This window comes from Notolepis coatsorum, assembly GCF_963971535.1.
Source record: "Notolepis coatsorum genome assembly, chromosome: 5".
In the NCBI taxonomy this organism is placed as follows: domain Eukaryota; kingdom Metazoa; phylum Chordata; class Actinopteri; order Aulopiformes; family Paralepididae; genus Notolepis; species Notolepis coatsorum.
Genome location: NC_140169.1, coordinates 57915649 through 57938757, shown reverse-complemented (window position 1 = coordinate 57938757; position 23109 = coordinate 57915649). Strand labels below are relative to the sequence as shown.

At 43.2% G+C, this 23109-nt stretch overlaps 1 protein-coding gene across 1 annotated transcript in view; it reads right to left on the bottom strand.

The window, feature by feature from the left end:
- Positions 1–23109, bottom strand: part of LOC311228210 (kinesin-like protein KIF13B) — a gene marked incomplete at its 5' end in the record, with an annotated part of 131748 nt that overhangs the window by 83736 nt on the left and 24903 nt on the right. The window contains 7 exon segments of the mRNA XM_084314121.1: positions 2374–2505; positions 2507–2636; positions 11697–11890; positions 13269–13355; positions 16761–16891; positions 18643–18777; positions 20259–20369. Of these exon segments, the coding sequence (XP_084170247.1) occupies positions 2374–2505; positions 2507–2636; positions 11697–11890; positions 13269–13355; positions 16761–16891; positions 18643–18777; positions 20259–20369 (920 nt within the window).

Sequence of the window (23109 nt, the reverse complement as noted above, 5' to 3'; positions counted from 1 at the left end):
TCTCTCTCTCCTGCTCTCTCTCTCTCCCCTGCTGCTCTCTCTCCTCCTGCTCTCTCTCTCCTGCTCTCTCTCTCTCTCTCCCCTGCTGCTCTCTCTCTCCTGCTCTCTCTCCCCTGCTCTCTCTCTCCTGCTCTCTCTCCTCCCCTCCTGCTGCTCTCTCTCTCCTGCTCTCCCTCTCCCCCCCTGCTCTCTCCTGCTCTCTCTCCTCTGCTCTCTCTCTCTCCCTCTCTCCCTCTCTCTCTCCTCCTCTCTCTCTCTCTCTCTCTCTCTCTCTCTCTCTCTCTCCTGCTCTCTCTCCCCCTGCTGCTCTCTCTTCTGCTCTCTCTCTCCTGCTCTCTCTCCCCTGCTCTCTCTCTCTCCTGCTCTCTCTCTCTCCTGCTCTCTCTCTCTCCCCTGCTGCTCTCTCTCCCCTGCTCTCTCTCTCCTGCTCTCTCTCTCTCCTGCTCTCTCTCTCTCTCCTGCTCTCTCTCTCTCCCCTGCTCTCTCTCTCCTGCTCTCTCTCTCCCCTCCTGCTGCTCTCTCTCTCCTGCTCTCTCTCTCTCCCCTGCTCTCTCTCTCCTGCTCTCTCTCTCTCCCCTCCTGCTCTCTCTCTCCCCTGCTGCTCTCTCTCTCCTGCTCTCTCTCTCTCCCCTGCTCTCTCTCTCTCCTGCTCTCTCTCTCCCCTCCTGCTCTCTCTCTCTCCTGCTCTCTCTCTCTCCCCTGCTCTCTCTCCTGCTCTCTCTCTCCCCTCCTGCTCTCTCTCTCTCCTGCTCTCTCTCTCTCTCCTGCTCTCTCTCTCTCCCCTGCTCTCTCTCCTGCTCTCTCTCTCCCCTCCTGCTCTCTCTCTCTCCTGCTCTCTCTCTCTTGCTCTCTCTCTCCCCTCTGCTCTCTCTCTCCCCTCCTGCTCTCTCTCTCTCTCCTGCTCTCTCTCTCCCCTGCTGCTCTCTCTCTCTCGTCCGTTTGAAAAACCCTGTCGAAGTTCGAATCCTAAACACAGGCTCCGGGGACGACTTTATTTTTTAGCGTTTATCGCTTTTCTGGTCAAGCATGACCGACAGTTGTAGAGTGAAACGGGTGGGAGAACAGGGGAAGACATTCGGCAAATGACGGCGGGTCCGGGAATCGAACTCGGAGTCAACCAGAACCGTGACTCAGCACGGCTCCTCCCGACGCAGAGATAGCGCCGAGATACGTGGTGAGCTACTGGAGCTCCCCGTCATCTTTTTTATCCACTTTTTCTCCCATTTTCTATTTTTCTCCCATCCCAATTTCGTATCGTCCAATTCAACCCTCCCCTGTCTTTGAACGCTGTTTCTTGCCTCCCACAAGCCGGCTGCAATGTGGACTAAGTCATACATAGCACGAGTCCCCTCCGGTACTCGAGGTAACAGCAGTCGCATCTTTTCACCTGCGCGGATCGATCGCTCAGCGTCGGGGGTCTGCGCTTTTTGGAGGGGCCCCGCCCCCGTCGCTTCCTGATTCTACTGCGCAGGCGCACCAACCGACCTGTAGGAGTCGCTGTCCACAACACCCGATCCCCACCCATCAGTTTCCCACCCCCTAATACCGCCAATGTGTATTAGTGCGGACGACCAGCTAAACTGAAAGGCAATGTGGAGCGCTGGGCTCGAACAGGGAGGCGTACCTGTTCGAGCCCAGTCTCCAGTATTCGTGGTGAGCGCCTTGCCCACTGCACCATGTAGCCGCCCGTGTTCCAGTCATCTATAATTAAAAAGACGGACTTGGCTGCTGCACAGTCAAATTAAACTGGCTCTAGAAGTTCTGAATTCACCGGGGGCTCCCTGCTATACGAGGAGAACGAGAAAAGAAACGTCCCGTTGAAGACTCGACTCGGGCTCTTCTGCAACACTGATCGTGACAGGACTGGTGTCTGCTGTCATCATTACAATGTTCACTTCTGAAACACCCAGCTTACCTGCTGGTACACATGAACGGTTTAGAGAGAGAGAGAGAGAGAGAGACAGACAGACAGACGGTCAGACAGACAGACAGACAGACAGACAGACAGGCCGACAGACAGACAGAGACAGGCAGACAGACAGACAGACAGACAGACAGACAGACAGACAGACAGACAGACAGACAGACAGACAGACAGACAGACAGGCAGACAGGCAGACAGGCAGACAGACAGGCAGACATACAGACATGCCGACAGACAGACAGACAGACAGACAGACAGACAGACAGACAGACAGACAGACAGGCAGACATACAGACATGCCGACAGACAGACAGACAGACAGACAGACAGACAGACAGACAGGCAGACAGGCAGACAGACAGACAGACAGACAGACAGACAGACGTCAGACAGACAGACAGACAGACAGACAGACAGACAGACAGACAGACAGACAGACAGAAGGTCACCTATCCTCGCTCCAGCGACGCATGCGGTGGTGCTGGTGGGCGCTGGGGGGCGGGGGGGAGGTGGGCGTGGCGGTGGAGGCGGGGCCAGAGGGGGGCATGTCCCCGGGGTCCAGCAGCCCCCCCAGGGAGGAGCCTGTCGGGGTGGAGCCTGCGCCTCAGCTGCTGCAGCTCGTGCTCGTACACCAGCCTCTGGCGCTCCAGGGCGCAGCGCTTCTCCTCCGCGTGCTGCCGCTCCAGGGTCTGCAGCACCGACTGCAGGGGGTCTGGGGACCGGGGGGGGGGGGGGGTACATTTTACATTACAGCTAGTCATTTAGCTGAACGCTTTTATCCAAAGCGACTTACAAGTTCTGTACGACAGGTCATCAGGAAGGGCACAACTCTATCAGCCGAGTAACAATGTTCATAAAGTGTTGAGTGCTACAGTGTAGGTTAGTTTATTAGGACAAGTGCATGACAGTACGGTTAGTTAGGGTTAGATTTTTTATTTTTCATTCTTTTTTTCCATTTCAGATAATGGTTGAAGAAGTGCGTCTTTAGTCGACGGCGACAGATCGGACGGGTTTCGGCTGTTCTCCTAACTGGGGTGGGAAGTTCCCACATACAGTGAACATTTTTATTCAAGGACTTTCAAGTACTTTCCCAAGCACTAAAATGCGTTTTTTTTTTTTTTTTTTTAAAGAAATCTGATGCAATATGTATGGCTTAAAACTAGTGCTGTCAGGCGATTAAAAAGATTAATCTAATTAATTACAGGATTTGTAATTAATTAATCGAATTAATTGCATTTTAATCGCATTACCATTTTATGCCTCATATTCTATATTCTATAATCATATTTCAAATTGCATGTGTCCGGATGGCAGAATTCAGTACTGTATCTACAAAACCTTCTGTTTAATCATCTTCCATCTATTAATTTGCTTAGATTTTTCAGGTCTGGTCAATTTGAGCATGGTGTTATTCACAATCAAAGATAAAAAAAGATTTATTGATATTCTCATTTGGTTCATTACAATTTACTCAAAATAAAATGTTCATTCAATCAATCACAGCGCAGATTGATTGATTGAATGAAAATGTTATTAACAGGTTGCAGAATGGGTACAATACAGTACGGCTCAATACACACAATTGTTAAGGGAATGCAGACCAGAGAAAGACTTTCGTCTTGTTTACATCAGGGTCCCCCATTTTCAATTCATAATGAATTGTAAGTAAGGGTGCAACTTGCACCGTACAATCCATTCTTTGTGGATCTAGCCCACAGTATTTCTGACACTGGGAATACATTCCCTGAGATTCATAGATGTCCCTAGAATCAGATACCAAGAACATGCAAATGGACCATATTAAAAAAAAATCTGTAAATGTGTATTCTACATGCTTATGGAATGAATGAGATACAAAAAAAAAATTATTATAAAAAAAAAAAAAAAAAAAAAAAAAATAATTTTGAGTTAATTTTCATAACGCGATTATTTGCTGTGTAATTAATTAATCTAATTAACGCGATAAACTGACAGCCCTACTTAAAACCAATTCCCGACAATGAGTTACACTTTAGATAAAAAAAATTATTATTTCTTGATTCAGAAAATGTTTATCATGAGTGAATTTGCTGTTTTCAAGGAATTCCAGGCCTTGACTTTTTTTTGTAAAAAAAATCTTTACACTTGTGGCTCCCTAGAACTGGTAGCACTCATGAGGCTTAAGAGATGAAAGTATGGATCAAGTTGAAAGTCCTATAATTTTAACTGTTTACTATTTAAAAAAATAATAATTCCCACAATTAACATTAAAAGCCTAATCTCAAGATATCTGTAACAAATTACAAATATTTCCGAATTTTAACCACTTATATTCGTGTTTGTTTGATACTAAGTCCGCTTTTATTGAAAAAAAAAACTGAGAAGCGGAGTGAATAAGAATCTGCCATAGCGGTCAGAAATAGCCGAGAGGCTAACGTTAGTAAGCACCGGTTATTACCAATCTATTACTAAAAGGTTTGTATTGTTTTATAATGCATGCCTGGTGTAATTATTCTGTTTATTTATCGATATATGATGTGAAAATTAGGGAGGAGATATTATTTAATTTTTTTTAGACTTGCGTTTTTATTGCGTTTTTATTGTGTTTTTATTAACATGGAAGTGGATGGGATGAAACTGGACGCCAGGGTATCTCGTGTACCCATATATTACTAACTTTTTTTTTAGAGCGTTTCAAATCATAATCTTTTGACATAATGAAAATATATGTAAAATGAAGATATGGTCCAAATTTCATGAAATAATAATAAACACAGACACCGCTGTGCTCACACACACAAAAAAAGTTAAAAAAGACAGAATCGGACTTCCGGGCATGACGAGTAACTAGGAGGTCGCACATTTTAGGCTCAGCTGCTAGCATGTAATTTAATCCTACAAAACTAATCAAAATATCACTCAAAGTCGCGCAGTATAAGTATAAGAATATCCGGAATCTAAATGTCAGGAAAAAACGCTAAAGAAAAAGCAAAGAAGGATAGAAAGAAAGCTGAACAGTCTGAGGTGGAGGAGGAGGCCACCAAGTCGGGTGAAAATAAGATGGCTAACGCACACGAGGACGTCGACGAATCTGATGATGAAAAGTTGAGTCCAGACAACCAAGATATCATGAAAGCCATACTAACTATGAAAACTGGACTGTATAAGAAATTCGACAAAATGCAAATAACAATTACGGAAATAAAGAAACAGATACAAGATTGCATAAGCCGCATAGAGCAGACTGAACAACGGATTTCTGACGCGGAGGACAACGTTAATAAGCTGATACCGAAGGTTGGCACTCTGGAGAACACCGTTAAAAACCTTCTCGACAAAGTGGAGGACTTGGAATGCAGGAGTCGAAGAAATAACGTCAGGTTGGTGGGGCTACCGGAAAAGGCAGAGGGCCAGGATGCAACTGCATTTTTGGAGAAATGGTTACCGGAGGCTCTGAATATTGAACCAGGGGGCTTAGTATTGGAGCGTGCTCATAGAATCGGTGCGCCACTTGACTCTCAACGCCCAAGGACCCTAATCATGAAGTTCATGAACTTCAAGGACAGAGAGAGAGTACTGAGGGCGGCTAGGACCAAGGGACGGGTCCTTTATAATAACGAGCTGGTTCGTCTTCACATAGACCTCTCTGCAGGTGTGCACAAGAGGCAGCGCGGATACGACGAGGTGCGGAAGAAGCTAAGAGACCGGGGGATCCACACGCACCGAATCATCTTTCCAGACCGGCTGCTGGTAACTCACAACGAGAGAGCCCGCACCTTTCAAACACCGGCGGAGGTGGAAAAGTTTATCCGAAGCATTTGATTTATTGAGACGGTCCCGGCGTTGGAAGGCTCCGAAAGGAAAGTAACAGTCATACTGAGCCTACTGTATTCTTATAAGTGAATATATAAATGACGTTATAAAAATAGCAATTTCCACGAAATGAGGCGTGGTTGGACTATGACTGTTTAGTTTTCCTCTGATTTTTATTTGTATTCTTATTCGGACAGGACTGAGTCTAGTTCAATGGACAAAATCAGCACTGGTTTAGACTTTTCCTACAACGCATTGCAGATTCTGGGGCAGGCTACAAACATTTAACTTTTTACATTTTCCTCGTCTCCCAGCCTGCGTGCGCGCGTTCCAGGTTTGTACTAAAAGTGTTTCAGATTTGTAATAATAGTGTTTGGCGTTTAAAGTAAGCCCCTGACCTAATGGATACTATACCTACAAGTTGCAAGCATTGCGCAGTTCAAGACAACACTAGATATGTTATTTGTGATTAGTATTTAGAAAAAATGAAAGCTAGTTTGAGCTTAGGGGGAAGACAAGTTAGAGAAACTCGTTTGGCCAGTAGTGAAATGAGGGGTGAGGGGAGATGCATGGGCATCAGGTTAGTAGGGGGTGGGGGGTGGGTGTTTTTTCCTGATGTGTTTTATTATTTTTTCTTCTCTCATATGGGTGTGGCTGTCTGTGTACCTTTTCATAAGGGATATATATATATTAATTAACTAATGTCAGAGAACTGCAAGGTGAAATTTACTTCGTGGAATTGTAGGGGCTTGAACAAAATTACAAAGGTGAAACGGGTAATGAGCAGGTTAAAATATTTGAAATCAAAAATTGTTTTTTTACAAGAAACGCATCTTTTGAATGAAGATGTTCCTAAAGTAGCAAAAAGGTGGCAGGGCCAAGTGTTATCTGCCCCCTACACCACTCATGCCAGGGGGGTTATGATACTAATTCATAAGTCTGTCCCATTACAGGTACATAATGTAGTAAGGGACACTGCAGGTAGATATATTATGGTCCAGGGTAGGTTACTGTCTGAAACGTTAACGCTGATAAATGTTTATGGTCCCAATGAAGAGGACCCTAAATTCTATGATAATTTATTTTTGACAGCCTCAACTCTTCCTGGACAATACATAATAGCTGGTGACTTTAATTGTACGTTGGACCCTTCAAAGGACAGGTCAACTGGTCTAGAAGGCACTCACAATAAGTCGAGAAAGACAATACATCATTTTATGAAGGAATTAAACTTGTTGGATATTTGGAGGCATGGCAATCCAAATGCAGTGCAGTATTCCTGCTATTCCAGCACTCATAAAACACACTCACGCATAGACTACTTTTTAGTCTCAGCACTGCTTGCCTCCAAAGTAGGTGAATGTCAGTATAGCAGTATAGTTCTTTCGGACCACGCAGCGGTATCCTTGAACTATGAAGATACTAACCTAGTGAATGACCCACCAAGATGGCGTTTTCAACCAGGATGGCTCACGGATCACACATTTATAGACTTTTTGGAGAAACAGATTGACCTGTATTTTGAATGCAACAAGTCCCAGACCTCTGCTGGCATAAGGTGGGAGGCTTTCAAGGCCTTTATTAGGGGACAAATAATCTCTTTCACTAGCTCAAAGAAAAAGGCTACAAGACTTGAAATGGAGAAATTAGATCAGGATATAAAAAAAATGGAAACGGAAATTTATCATAACAAACATACGACTACAGATGCTCATTCAAAACTACTACTGCTTAGATCACAGTACAATGAATTAGCAGCTAACAAAGCCGCTGCCGACCTAATAAGACTCAAACAGTCCTACTATGATCAGGGGGAAAAGCCTGGAAAACTTCTCGCCTGGCGCATTAAACAACAACAAGCAGAAAGATCCATCAATTGTATTGAAGCCCCAAATGGTAGAACTATAGTGGACCCAACAGAGATTAATGAGGCTTTTAGAGTCTTCTATGGGAAATTATACAGCTCTGAATGTTCTCCTAACCTGGACATGCAAACACAATTCTTAGACGACCTAGATATTCCCAAAATTTCAAAGGAGGAGAGTAGGGCTTTAGATCAAAATATAACTGGCGTTGAAATTGCTGATGCAATCGGCTGTATGCAGGCTGGAAAAGCAGCAGGCCCAGATGGCATCCCCATAGATATTTATAAGAAATTCCAAACTAAATTAATATCACCCCTCTTGGAGATGTTTCAGGAATCCTTCGAGAATGGTCTTCTCCCCACATCTATGAGAGGAGCCCTAATCACTTTACTTCCAAAACCAGGGAAACCTAATACAAAATGTGAAAATATGCGTCCAATCAGCCTCCAAAATTCGGATACCAAGATTATTAGTAAAATTATTGCAAGAAGACTGGAGGTCCTTCTACCTAGGGTGGCGGGGGAAGACCAGAATGGATTTATTCAAGGGAGACAGGGTTTTCATAACGTCCGACGTGTGCTCAATATTTTATATAACCACAAGGGGGCGACAGACACTGCCTTACTCTCACTGGATGCAGAGAAGGCCTTCGACCGTGTCGAGTGGCCTTATCTGTTTGAGGTGTTAACACGATTTGGCTTTGGAGACACATTCGTCAAATGGGTTAGATTGCTTTGTACAGGGCTTACGGCAGAAGTTCTGACGAATAGCAAGGTCTCTAAACCCTTTAAAATTAGTAGAAGTTGCCCACAAGGGAGCCCTTTATCGCCCTTACTTTTCATTCTTGCGATCGAACCATTTGCTATAGCGGTGAGGATGCACAGTGATATTCATGGGATTCGAGAAGGTCATATAGAACATAGGATAGCCCTCTTCGCCGATGATGTAATATTAATGCTAAAAAATCTACACAGGTCTATCCCAGCACTCCTAAGTCTTATTGAAACATTTGGGAAAATATCTGGCTATAAAGTGAATCACTCCAAATCATCTATAATGTTACTCAATGAGAGAGAGAGGGAGGATGGGCTTGTTTGTGCTTCTACTCTCAACTCAACAGATACATTCACGTATTTGGGAATAAAAATTGTCCCTGAGGTGAATAAGATTTCTCAGATAAACTATGACCCAATTCTGGAAGCTAGTACTTCTTCAATAGAGCGTTGGACATCCCTACCCATCTCAATTATCGGCAGGATTAATATTCTAAAAATGAATATACTCCCTAAATTTCTCTACCTATTCCAGAATATCCCTTTACCCCCCCCCTCGTCTTTGTTCACAAGAATCAAGAAACTGTTTACCAACTTTATATGGCAAAATAAACGCCCCAGATTACGTCTATCTCTACTTTACCTACCATATGACCGAGGAGGCCTGAAATGCCCAAATATCCAATGGTATTACTGGGCAGCACAACTGCGGACGATCATGTTTTACTTCTCATCGGAGAATCCCCCTGCTTGGATCCATTCAGAATCCTGCTCTGTTAAACCGAGCTTACCCTTGCACCTGTATTTGTATTCTGGAGACCGTAAATATCTGAAGAAAAATACAGACAACCCCATTATTTTAAACATGATAGATGTGTGGTTTGACGCACTCAAATATTTGAATATAAATTCGTCCCGATCCAGGTTCAGTCCTATTTGGGGCAATGCCAATTTTAAATCAGGGCAAAACTATAGTGGATTTAAAGTATGGGCTGAAAAGGGGTTAAGGAAAGTGCAAGACGTATACAGGGAGGAGGATGAAGTATTCATGTCCTTTGCGGAAATATCTACAAAATATGATATTCCGAAACATCACTTTTTTAAATATCTTCAGCTAAGGAGTTTTATATCATCTCAGAACCATTCATTGGATATACCGAACATTTCCATCTTAGAGGTAGCAGTCACTAGACACTGTTATGGTAAAGGTATAATTTCAATGCTATACGACTTATTTGTATCTGGTTCAGATGAATCATCTGAATCAAAACTGAATCAATGGAACGAAGACATAGAGGAGGAAATATCTTTAGAAGAATGGAGCGTGGCATGTAAAGAGGCACAGAGTCAGACAGTCAGTAGCAACCTAAAACTTATACAATATAAATGGCTGATGCGTACATATATAACTCCTGTTAAATTGCATAAGTTTAATGATAATATTCCAGATACTTGTATTAAGTGTAGTGAGGAAAGGGGGACACTGTTCCACTGCATATGGGAATGTGTGAAAGTGAAAACCTTCTGGCAAGATGTTATTGATCTGATCGATCAAATCTTATCAAAGAAGTTGCCATTGAATCCCAAGCTTTTTATTCTTGGTTTATATCCTACCACCCCACATCTACAACGCAAAGAGTTTAGATTTATAGATATGTGCATATTACAAGCAAAACGTGTAATAGCTCTTAATTGGAAAAATGTTGATGGACCAAGAATTGGTATGTGGATTAAAGAAATGGCTTCAAATATGTCAATGGAAAAGATGGTGTATATTGTTAGACGTAAACAAAACATTTTTGATAATGCCTGGGGACCATTTGTGTACTTCTTAAAGCATAATACGAATGTTGGGAACTTGCTTCAACAAGAACGGGATTAGGGGGAGTACTGTGGGACAACTCTTATCATTGTGTAAAAACGACAAGAAACACCCTTTACTTAATGTGTAAAACATTTTGGTTGTATTATTATTTATTTATGTTTATTTTTATTTAAATCTGTATCCTTCCTATGTGAACCTGTTTTTGAAGTTAATTATTATTTTGTGGGGTGGGGTTAGGGGAGGGAGAACGGGGTGAAAATGTTTGCTGAATACTGCTCTGCTGATATACATGTTGTAATTTGCAAACTAAAACCCAATAAATATATTGTTAAAAAAAAAAAAAAAAGACAGAATCGGTACCAGGGAGCCACAAGGGGACCTTGTGCGAACCCTGGGGGGGGGGGCATGTGGAGGGTGAATGAGGGGGTCAGGAGGACAGGTGGGGGGGGGGGCATGTGGAGGATGAATGAGGGGGTCTGGAGGACAGGTGGGGGGGGGGGCATGTGGAGGGTGAATGAGGGGGTCTGGAGGACAGGTGGGGGGGGGGGCATGTGGAGGGTGAATGAGGGGGTCTGGAGGACAGGTGGGGGGGGGGGCATGTGGAGGGTGAATGAGGGGGTCTGGAGGACAGGTGGGGGGGGGGGGCATGTGGAGGATGAATGAGGGGGTCTGGAGGACAGGTGGGGGGGGGGCATGTGGAGGGTGAATGAGGGGGTCTGGAGGACAGGTGGGGGGGGGGGGGCATGTGGAGGGTGAATGAGGGGGTCAGGAGGACAGGTGGGGGGGGGGGCATGTGGAGGATGAATGAGGGGGTCTGGAGGACAGGTGGGGGGGGGGGGGGGGCATGTGGAGGATGAATGGAAGAAATCTTCCCCACTCTTGACCCATCCCGTCGTCCTTCCCCCCCTTAACACTTTCAGAGCCGGCCGTGTTTTCCTTTTTACCCCCTTGAATGCCCATCATCCACTTCAATGTTAGCGGTAATATCGCCTAATCTATGTTTTCAATTATGGCTATGTGTCTAATCTGCCCGTCGCTTATCAATGACTCATTTTCCAGTCAACATTGTCGAAGCGGATTGTTTTTTTATCGGTTCATTTCCGTTTTATAGCATTTTGAAAAGCCCTCGTTTTCAAGGGGAAAAAAAAAATTCCGTGATAAACGCCCTGTACTGGAATATTCTAGAACGTTGTAATTTTTCGGCCTATTTATGAATCGTTTTCAAATAAACGCTAGATTATCGATAGTATATGTGTACGTATGCACGCTGGTGCCGCGAGCTGAAAATCGATTCTCTTAGTTCCTGATCACTCGCACAGTCAAACAGCCATATCACATATAGGGGAAAAGCTTATATCTCTGTGAAAACGGGTCTGATTATCCTAAGACTGGTCAAATAGATTCCTTACCTGAGATCAGATGGTATCCAAAAAGATTATTCCAATTCCTGATCCTGACACTGATCCTCCTATAATTCCGTCTCCAGGGCGACCGTCGTCGTCGTGCCGCCGACTCACCGTTGTGGCCCATGCCCTTCATCATGACCTCGGTCTGGGCGAACTCGTAGCCGAAGCTCATGTCGCTGGAGGCGTTGCTGGCCGCGTCGAAGTCCACCTCCAGCTGGTCCGAGCTCAGGTAGGTCTTCATCACGGCACCGCCCCCCTCCTCATCCTCACCCCCAGCGTGGACCATGTTCCTGGGCAGGTTGATCCTGTGTGTGTGTGAGTGTGTGTGTGTGAGAGAGAGAGTGAGTGAGTGAGTGAGTGAGTGAGTGAGTGAGTGAGTGAGTGAGTGAGTGAGTGAGTGAGTGAGTGAGTGAGTGAGTGAGTGAGTGAGTGAGTGAGTGAGAGAGAGAGAGAGAGAGAGAGATAAAGCACGAGGGAGAAAGACGTGAGAGATGTTTATTATCGTACCAATTGGCCTAATGGTGGCTCTATAATCAAAAGGTCAAAATGTCAAACTTTGAAAAGCTTAAATCTGATTGGCACAATATTTTGTACACATCCTCGGTCTCCAGCTTTGACAACAGGACGACCCGTGTCCAGCATACTGTATATAATAACCATGTCCAGCATACTATTTTCTTTTAGAATACTGTTTTTGGAGTCTTCATTTTGTTAAGAATATAGGACAGGCATGTATAAGCATTATGCTTCAGTCTGTACCTTTTCAGTCACTGTAAAAATAAAATATTGTTAAATGATGGTGTATATTGTATTGTGTGAGATGATGACTGAATAAACTACTACTACTACTACTACTACTACTACTACTACATACTGTATAATAGGGCTGCAACTAATGACTATTTTGGTAGTCGACTAATCTGTCGATTATTTTTTCGATTAGTCGACTAATCGAAAAACAATTATATAAATAAAAATTTAAACAAATATATATATATATATATTTTTTTTTTTTTTTTTGCACTACCTATCTTTGTGAAAGTGGCTTCTCAGCTCTGGTCCAGCTGAAGACAGAGCAGAGGAACAGATTGGACATTGAGCACGACCTCAGAGTTGCTTTGAGACTCTTGTCAGGACCAAACAACATCCAATCCAATCCAATCCAATCCACTTTATTTATATAGCACATTTAAAACAACAAAGTTGACCAAAGTGCTGTACAAGTCCACAAACATAGGATAAAACATAAAAATTTAATAAAAGCACATAATAAAACAGTACAATGTGTCACATAAAAAAGGCCAGTCTCTCAAAAACGGTTTAAAAAACAAAAGCCAGAGCAAATAAGTGTGTTTTGAGGCGTGATTTAAACACCTGCAGAGTGGGGGCCTGCCTAACATGCCCAGTTATCCCATTAGTTCCCCCAAACTTACTGTCGGCCTGTTATGTTAAGCTAAGAAGTCTTCAGCTGGACCAGAGCTGAGAAGCCACTTTCACAAAGATAGGTAGTAAAATTTTTTTTTTTAAAAATTAAAAAATTATAATATTCTTTTTAATGACTAATCGACGCAACAATTTCACGTCGACGATTTTTTATAATCGACGTCGTCGATTATGTCGACTAATCGTTGCAGCCCTACTGTATAATAACCATGTCCAGCACCATACTGTATAATAGCAGACCTGAAGAAGTGGTTGTTGCCCCAGAGGATGCGGTCTCCGTGGTGGAGCTGGACCGGGCTGGTGACCGCGGCCCCGTTCACACACGTCCTGCAGGAAACACAACCGGGACATTTAAGGAGATAAGGAGTTAAGGAGGTCCCCACGGACATTTTAGTGTCACGGACCTTCAGCTCAGGCAACGTTATCAGCTCCAATAACGTTAGGAGGTGATAACATGCAGTGGAAAAGCGGCAATAGTCCCGGTTGGAGTTAGTAAAACACAGTTGTATGTTAGCCTTCTTGGATGTTGAATAAACGCCTATCATTGTCTTTATACACCCCGCCTCTCAGACTCCCATTTTCTCCTCTGCTAGCTAGTAGCTACGATCAGTGTTCGAATTATGAGGGGGCCAATGGGGGCTCAGCCCCCATAGCTATAGTCTGAGCCCCCATAGTCAAGACCCCCTGTGGGGGTCTCTCAAAAAAATTATATAATTTTTATTTTTTTTATGTACGAATTAGTATTATTTATATTACCTAAATAAATTGTTAATAGATCATATTTTTCTTTTCAGTTTTTAAAAGAACAGAGTAATTAATGTTGTGGAATAGGCTGCATTTCACCTCCAAGCCGCTATGCGTCGCCCATGAGCGTCGCCCCATAAGTTTAACGCTACTCCAACCTAGTGAAGAAGAAGCAGCAAGCAGCTGATGTAAACAGAAGGCTGCCGGTCCGTGTCCTGCAACTGAAAACATAAACACTAAACAGTACGCAACATGCCGCCAAAAAAAAGGCTCAACCCGCCGCAAGGCTGTACAAAGCTGGACAGCTTTGGTTTTATAAAAAGGCCAAAGACTGACGCTGTTAGTGCAGCAGCTAGCAGCGCTACTGTCACTGAAGTTGACACTGCTAGTTTCAAGTTCAAGTTTAAGTTTCTTTAATAGTTGTCATACAGAAGTACAGAATACTTTTGTACAAAATGCTTCTTACTGTTGCGCTCCAGAGACTGTGCAAGACAAGATAAGTATGAAATAAAAACATAGTAAAATTAGAAGTAAAAAAAAGGTCACAGTGTTCAGTTTAGACATATGTACAATGTTCGATGCAGAATAGATGTAGTTACCATAAAATATACAATACTGTGCAGTGTACTAATATACAATACTATATACAATACTATATAGTGCAAGGCAGAAATGGAGAAATGGGACGAGTGTACTAATATACAATACTATATACAATACTATATAGTGCAAGGCAGAAATGGAGAAATGGGACGAGGTGCAATTTAGGTACAATTCACAGTAGGTGTACGAGTTGTAGTGCAAATCCTTTATCAATAAATATAAAGTGTAAGTGTGTTTGTGTGATCTAAAGTGTGGAGAGTGGGTGCTGCAGTGTGTTGTTTGTTTGAGTGAGTGTGTGCGTGTGGGTGTGTGTGCTGTGTGCATTTGATGGTTGTTGCATTATTGTTCGTTTAGCGATTATTGTTCGTTTAGCAGCCTGATGGCCTGGGGATAGAAGCTTCTTCTGAGTCTTTCTGTGCTCGCTTAAGACTCCGGTATCGCTTGCCTGACCGCAGCAGTTCAAAGAGGCAGTTGTTCGGGTGGCTCGAGTCCTTAATAATTCTCTTAGCCTTCCCCTTGCACCGCTTGTAGTAAATGTTCTGGAGGGTGGGAAGCCCCCCTCCAATTGTGCGTTCGGCTGAACGTGTCACTCTTTGTAGTCTGCTACGGTCTTGTGCAGTGCTATTCCCAAACCAGGAGGTGATGTTGCCGGTCAGGATGCTCTCTATTGTACATGAGTAGAAGTTCCTAAGGATCTTCTGACTGACTTGGAACTTCCTTAGGCGCCTGAGGAAGTAGAGGCGTTGTCGTGCCTTCTTCACTACACTGTCAATGTGTGTGGTCCATGTCAAGTCCTCGGATATGTGGGCTCCGAGGTACTTGAAACTGTTCACTCTCTCAACCGGTGCCCCGTCGATGCTGAGGGGGCTGTAGTCCTTGACCCCCGACCTCCTGAAGTCCACAATCATCTCTTTTGTTAGTGCTAGTGCTAGTACTAGTGTTAGCTCTGCTGCTCCTGCGCGCAGTGCACCTGTTATTGTTACCGCGCCGGTTGCCACTGCCAGACCCGAGTCTCCACCACTAGACCTGGACTGCGCTGCTACTCAACCACCACAATGCTGGGGTCTGAGTCAGTGGAACTTTTGGAAAAATAAATAGCTGGTTATTTGCCAAGGAGGGATGCATTGGCTGCCTTCCATGTAAAAACGCCAAGAGCAGTGGATGAATGGGACTGTGACTAGCTCTCAGAGCAAGAAGTTGAGGAAGAAAATATACTTGCACAGTGATAGCGTTGCTCATAAGCAAGCTATAGAAATAGAAAGTCAGAACCAGAAGGAAGTGCTTCCAAAAAAAGTTAGTGAAATCACATCTGCTTTGCTCAAGGAGACAGCCAGTTCATTCAGGGCAGCATATACTGTCGCTAAAGAAAGGTTGCCTTATACCAAATTGAACCCCCTTATGACTTGTAATTTATTTTTCATTCAGTTCTTGATTACATGTGCACATTTGTTTATAACATTATTTATTTTGATTTATACAAGTATTTATTTTATGTTCATTTTATTATCAGATGATAATGTTACTTACTGTATCCTGATAAATGCTGCTGTTGTGCCATACAACTATTTATTTTCCATTAGATTATTTTGTTAGTTTTCGATTTATAAGTGCAGAGACAAATAAATGTTAATTCAAGTTCATAAATTTGGTCTAATTTTTCAAATTAAATTGTTGTATTTTATCAGATGCAAAATGCAAATAAGTAAATATGGCATTATATATCAGAGGTGAGTAAGAAAATGAACAAATATTGATGGTTAAGAATGAGACTGAATAATGACATCACACAATAGTCTAATGATTAGACTGTTGTGTGATGTCATTATTACTTAGTATTAGACTAATCCTAATGAGATATTCCTCTAAATATGACTTCGAAAACAGCCACAATTTCAGGAAAAAAATAGTAAAAAAAATAATAATTCAGGGGGCCCCCATAGCTCTCAGGTGATAATTCGAACCCTGGCTACGATAACATTTCGTTGACTGTATTAGCTGGGGCTAGTGCTACCATAGTTCAACGTGCGTTGTGTTGTACAAACTGCTAACGCTATGGCAAGATGTGTGTAGGCCTATGTAATGTTAATGGCTATGTTTTTAAAGTGGTAATGAAAATTGATTTATATTGTGCTTGCCATTTTTACACAAACTGACTAGCACCTCCAGTGCTGCTGCAGCCAGCGCTCACCTCTCTGTGCCAAATGAAGTTTATTTTTTATTTTTTTATTTGCGCATCATCTGAACCGTACGATACACAGACGCCCCGAACCGTGGGGGTCGTACCGTACGGTACACGGTTCTAATGCGTATCGTTCGGCCCCTAATCCCCCCAGTAACAACAGTTTGCGTTATCAGCCACCAGGTGGCAGCGTGGCCCATGTTTACCGTGCGTTGCGGTGCGGAGTGAGCATCACGCCGGACGGCTCCGTGACGTTGATGACGCAGTGCTCCGCCTGGATGGCCATGCCGCACAGCTGGATGTCCTGGGAGTTGGCTGAGCCCACGCGAGTGTGCTTCTGAACATGGGATACACACAGACACACACACACACAGACAGAGTTGCAGTTAGAAATTGTGCACAATTAATGGAACTTTTATTGAAACCGCAACATAGACTGTGCAACATCCTGATGTGCAATACCCAGTGGTGCAGTCGTGGTCACACGCGGTTACACGCCGTGTTACCAGATCACTGAGGCAGAAGTACGCGCGATCGCGCACGGATGTGTACTCGCGTGTACGCGCACACAAAAATGCGCTGTATCCATTCGTTGTGACTAAGGGTGCGGTTACACCTTTCGTTTCATTTTCGTATCATTGTCATATGCGTTTCGCCGCGACGTCGTGCGCCTCGAGTCACACTTTCGTTTTTTTTCCGTTTTTGTACCCGGCCACCGTTTTACATAACAAAAAGCGCAGGTAGACTAAGTGTCTGGGTGTTGGCTATCTGAATGCATCTCCCCCTTCATTCTGTGTGACAGGCAGTGGAGGTGAATACTAATGTGGCTCGGAATTCGTGATGGGGGTCTACCTGCTTATGATATTGAATCAAGCGTCTGTGCTGCGCGCCAGCTTTCCACGCGCACATTCACACAAATAGAGAGCAAGAAGAGCTTGTATGATAGAAAGATTGCACTTGCGTATATGCGCTTGTGTGTGTGTGTGTGTGCGTGTGTGTGTGTGTGTGTGTATAAATCAGTTCTGTGCGCATGCACGTACCCGCGCGCGCGTGCACGTGGCGTGGCGTGTTACCAGTTCCCATATTACGACTGCACCACTGGCAATACCCACCCACTACAGTCTGACACTGCGATTGTTATTTGTGTATTGTTGCTATTCTGTATATTGTTGTTATTTTGTATACTGTACAGGACTATAACATTGTCTTATTGTATAGCATTTAATGTTTCTGTCTAGGATTTTGTGTTTCTCAGTCTTTTATTACTCGTGTGATTTTATTACCGCACCTTATTTTCACTGCCACACGACAGAAGGTTAACCCTTTACTATCACACAATCGCCGTCGGTTGTGTGTGACAGTAAAGGGCTAACCTTCTGTATCGTCACAGCGAAAGGGTTAACCGGCAAGTAAGAACAAATTATTATTTTATTTATTTATTGTCAAAGTATGCATAATGTTGTGTTAATTACACTACAAGAGATATATAATTACCTGAAATTATTAAGTTTTTTTGGGGGGGGGGGACCCTGCATATATCGGTATCGGTTGATATCGGTATCGGAAATTAAGAGTTGGACAATATCGGTATATCGGTATCGGTAAAAAAGCCAATATCGAGCATCCCTAATAGCACAGACTAGGTTGACAGGTAGACTTCTCATCACATCATATGAATGCGTAATGGCTGTAGGCTATGATGTAGAAACGATCACAGCCTAGTTAAGGCTCGTTTGTTGCCACCATTCTTCATTGCACACTGATGAAGGCTAGGGGTGTAACGATACACATTTTTATTTTTTTATTCCATTTTCGATTCTTTATGCATTGAAGTGTAACAGCAAAGCTCGAATTATAGATTTCCCCCGTATATACTATATATATAATAAACGGCTTGGTTTTGGATCAGACTTTCGTCATAAACAATGAACACATCGATTCCTCGTGTTGTGCGTTAATTACGGCTCAGTGAAAGTATGGTCGCAGTCCCTATAAAGACATTGTATTGCTGTAATTAACACAACACATCATGTATGTCTGGGCAGAAGGTTAGTGTTAGTGTGTGTGTGTGTGTGTTATATCCAGTACCTTCAGGTAGTAGACCAGCAGCTCGTTGAGGGCGGGGTCAGCGTTGAGGTTGACCAGGAAGCACTTGTCGTCCACCACCCTGATGCCCGACGACTGCAGCGAGATGCCCAGGCTCTCCAGCTGTCTCTGGCGCTCCTGCAGGACATATGAATGAACGAATGAATGAATGAATGAATGATTTTATTTCGAATGTTTACAAATACAAATAAATAAACAAACTAAAACATTTTCGAACATTTTTACAAATAAACAAACAAAAAGGATAGGTTTGAAGCCGAAGGCTTATAGAGTAACCTACCCCTAATTCAAAAAACAAATTCAAAAAAGCTTAAGTTTTCAAAATATACCAAACAAAAAAATAAATCAACAATCAAAAATCAACAAAAACCGATCCAGAAAAGAACAAAAAAAAGTTAAAGTTTGCAAGAAAAAAAAATAAAAAATAAAATCAACAATCAACAAAAACTGTTCCTGAAAAGAACATAAGCCAACATAGGAAAATCTAAAATTCACCCGCAATACCAGAGTTTCATGGTAGAAAAAAAAAACAGATTGTAGGTAAAATTTTACTATAAGATTCTAGAACCCTGTTTTTAAACATCTTTTTAAACTTAAAAATACTCCTGCTGTTTTTTATTTCATCCGGTATATTGTTCCAGAGTTTCACTCCTTTAACTGACACAGACAGGGGTGTAGCTCCAGATTCTGGGCCCCATGAAAGAATGTATTTGTAGGCCCCCCTTGAATGCGAGCGCGCGTAAGCGCGCGAGCGGAATTATTTTTGGCCATTTTTGTATTGATGAAAACGCATAATATGGTTTTTACCTATACATTCGGATCAGCAGTTCAGCACTGTTGGTGGGTGAGCCTAGTAAAGGATGTCGCATTGCGTTCATCTTCAATGAATGGACCAATGCAATAGTCTACCAAAGCCCTCCCTCTCTCTATATATCTCACACACACACACACACACACACACACACACACACACACACACACACACACACACACACACACACACACACACTTCAGAAACAAACATAGTATCAATGAGAGCATCAATAATACACCTGAGTGATGTCTAGTAAAAAAAAAAAAAAAAAAAAAAAAAATGTTGGGCCCCCCCCCTGGACACAGACATACTTTTAAGTGTGGTCCGAGCTCTAGGCTCAGACGTGTGGGAGGCTGGACGATGCACCCCGTGTCATCATCATAGATGTGAGGCAAGGCACCACATAGGAGGCGCTCCCCGCCGCCATCGTTCTCACCCTGTGATTCACTCACGCTTAGCCACTCTGCCCCCTAGTGGCGTCTCACAGGCATTGCACTTTGTGTAAGACGAGTTACATTTTACATTTAGCCGACTCTTTCATCCAAAAGTCAGCAGGAAGGGTGTATATGTGTTAACATTAGCATATATATATATATATATACTATAGACTTATTAGCATAGCTTTGCACCTATGACACCGTTGTTTATATCGTGATACACAAGTTAGTCCCTATGAATGCAGGACAGGTTCATTACATCATCAGTGTGTGTGTGTGTGTGTGTGTGTGTGTGTGTGGGTGTGTGTGTGTGTGTGTGTGCGTGTAGGTGTGTGTGTGTGTGTTACCTGTGCGACTGCCTCAGTGTTCCTGAGTTTGTCCTCCCAGGTGACGGTCATCTCCTGGATCAGCTTCTCCGACTCCTCCAGGCGCTCCTTCAGCTCAGGGGCCTTCATAGACTGACCGGAGCAAAGACACATGAGCACCTTCCAGGGGCCTTCATAGACTGACCGGAGCAAAGACACATGAGCACCTTCCAGGGTCCTTCATAGACTGACCGGAGCAAAGACACATGAGCACCTTCCAGGGGCCTTCATAGACTGACCGGAGCAAAGACACATGAGCACCTTCCAGGGGCCTTCATAGACTGACCGGAGCAAAGACACATGAGCACCTTCCAGGGGCCTTCATAGACTGACCGGAGCAAAGACACATGAGCACCTTCCAGGGGCCTTCATAGACTGACCGGAGCAAAGACACATGAGCACCTTCCAGGGGCCTTCATAGACTGACCGGAGCAAAGACACATGAGCACCTTCCAGGGGCCTTCATAGACTGACCGGAGCAAAGACACATGAGCACCTTCCAGGGGCCTTCATAGACTGACCGGAGCAAAGACACATGAGCACCTTCCAGGGGCCTTCATAGACTGACCGGAGCAAAGACACATGAGCACCTTCCAGGGGCCTTCATAGACTGACCGGAGCAAAGACACATGAGCACCTTCCAGGGGCCTTCATAGACTGACCGGAGCAAAGACACATGAGCACCTTCCAGGGGCCTTCATAGACTGACCGGAGCAAAGACACATGAGCACCTTCCAGGGGCCTTCATAGACTGACCGGAGCAAAGACACATGAGCACCTTCCAGGGGCCTTCATAGACTGACCGGAGCAAAGACACATGAACACCTTCCAGGGCTGAGCGCCCAGACGTTCGAACGTTCGGACCTTCGAATTCTAAAATCAACATTTGAATTTTTCATTTTTAATAATATATATATATATTTTTTATATATTTTTTGTATGTGTCTATTCATTCCGTTTAAACCAATGGTTGTTTTTCTTCACAGTTGCAGATAAGGATTAGGCTACACTAATATTATAGTATTAAAACTGATGAGTTATATTCATTAAAGAAAGTTGATTTAATAAAATTAAAAAAATACTAATTTAATCAGATTAATCACTTTATTCAAATTGAGGATTTAGTTTGAGGATATTTATTAAAAAAAAATATATATAAACGAAGGTTTGAACGTCAGTTCGAAAAACCCTGACAAAGTTCGAATCCCAAAAACAGGCTTCGGTGAAACAGCCTTATTACCTTCATAGACTGACCGGAGTAAAGACACATGAATAGACTGACCGGAGTAAAGACTTAATGAATAGACTGACCGGAGTAAAGACACATGAATAGACTGACCGGAGTAAAGACTCATGAATAGACTGACCGCAGTAAAGACTTAATGAATAGACTGACAGGAGTAAAGACTCATGAATAGACTGACCGGAGTAAAGACTCATGAATAGACTGACCGGAGTAAAGACACATGAATAGACTGACAGGAGTAAAGACACATGAATAGACTGACCGGAGTAAAGACACATGAATAGACTGACAGGAGTAAAGACTCATGAATAGACTGACCGGAGTAAAGACACATGAATAGACTGACAGGAGTAAAGACTCATGAATAGACTGACCGGAGTAAAGACTTAATGAATAGACTGACCGGAGTAAAGACTTAATGAATAGACTGACCGGAGTAAAGACACATGAATAGACTGACCGGAGTAAAGACTTAATGAATAGACTGACAGGAGTAAAGACTCATGAATAGACTGACCGCAGTAAAGACACATGAATAGACTGACCGCAGTAAAGACTTAATGAATAGACTGACCGGAGTAAAGACACATGAATAGACTGACCGGAGTAAAGACTCATGAATAGACTGACCGCAGTAAAGACTTAATGAATAGACTGACAGGAGTAAAGACTCATGAATAGACTGACCGGAGTAAAGACTCATGAATAGACTGACCGGAGTAAAGACACATGAATAGACTGACAGGAGTAAAGACACATGAATAGACTGACCGGAGTAAAGACACATGAATAGACTGACAGGAGTAAAGACTCATGAATAGACTGACCGGAGTAAAGACACATGAATAGACTGACAGGAGTAAAGACTCATGAATAGACTGACCGGAGTAAAGACTTAATGAATAGACTGACCGGAGTAAAGACTCATGAATAGACTGACCGGAGTAAAGACTTAATGAATAGACTGACCGGAGTAAAGACTCATGAATAGACTGACAGCAGTAAAGACTCATGAATAGACTGACCGGAGTAAAGACTCATGAATAGACTGACCTGAGTAAAGACTTAATGAATAGACTGACCGGAGTAAAGACACATGAATAGACTGACCGGAGTAAAGACTTAATGAATAGACTGACCGGAGTAAAGACTTAATGAATAGACTGACCGGAGTAAAGACTTAATGAATAGACTGACCGGAGTAAAGACTTAATGAATAGACTGACAGGAGTAAAGACACATGAATAGACTGACCGGAGTAAAGACTTAATGAATAGACTGACAGGAGTAAAGACTCATGAATAGACTGACCGGAGTAAAGACTTAATGAATAGACTGACCGGAGTAAAGACTTAATGAATAGACTGACCGGAGTAAAGACTTAATGAATAGACTGACAGCAGTAAAGACACATGAATAGACTGACCGCAGTAAAGACTCATGAATAGACTGACCGGAGTAAAGACTCATGAATAGACTGACAGGAGTAAAGACACATGAATAGACTGACAGGAGTAAAGACACATGAATAGACTGACAGGAGTAAAGACTCATGAATAGACTGACCGGAGTAAAGACACATGAATA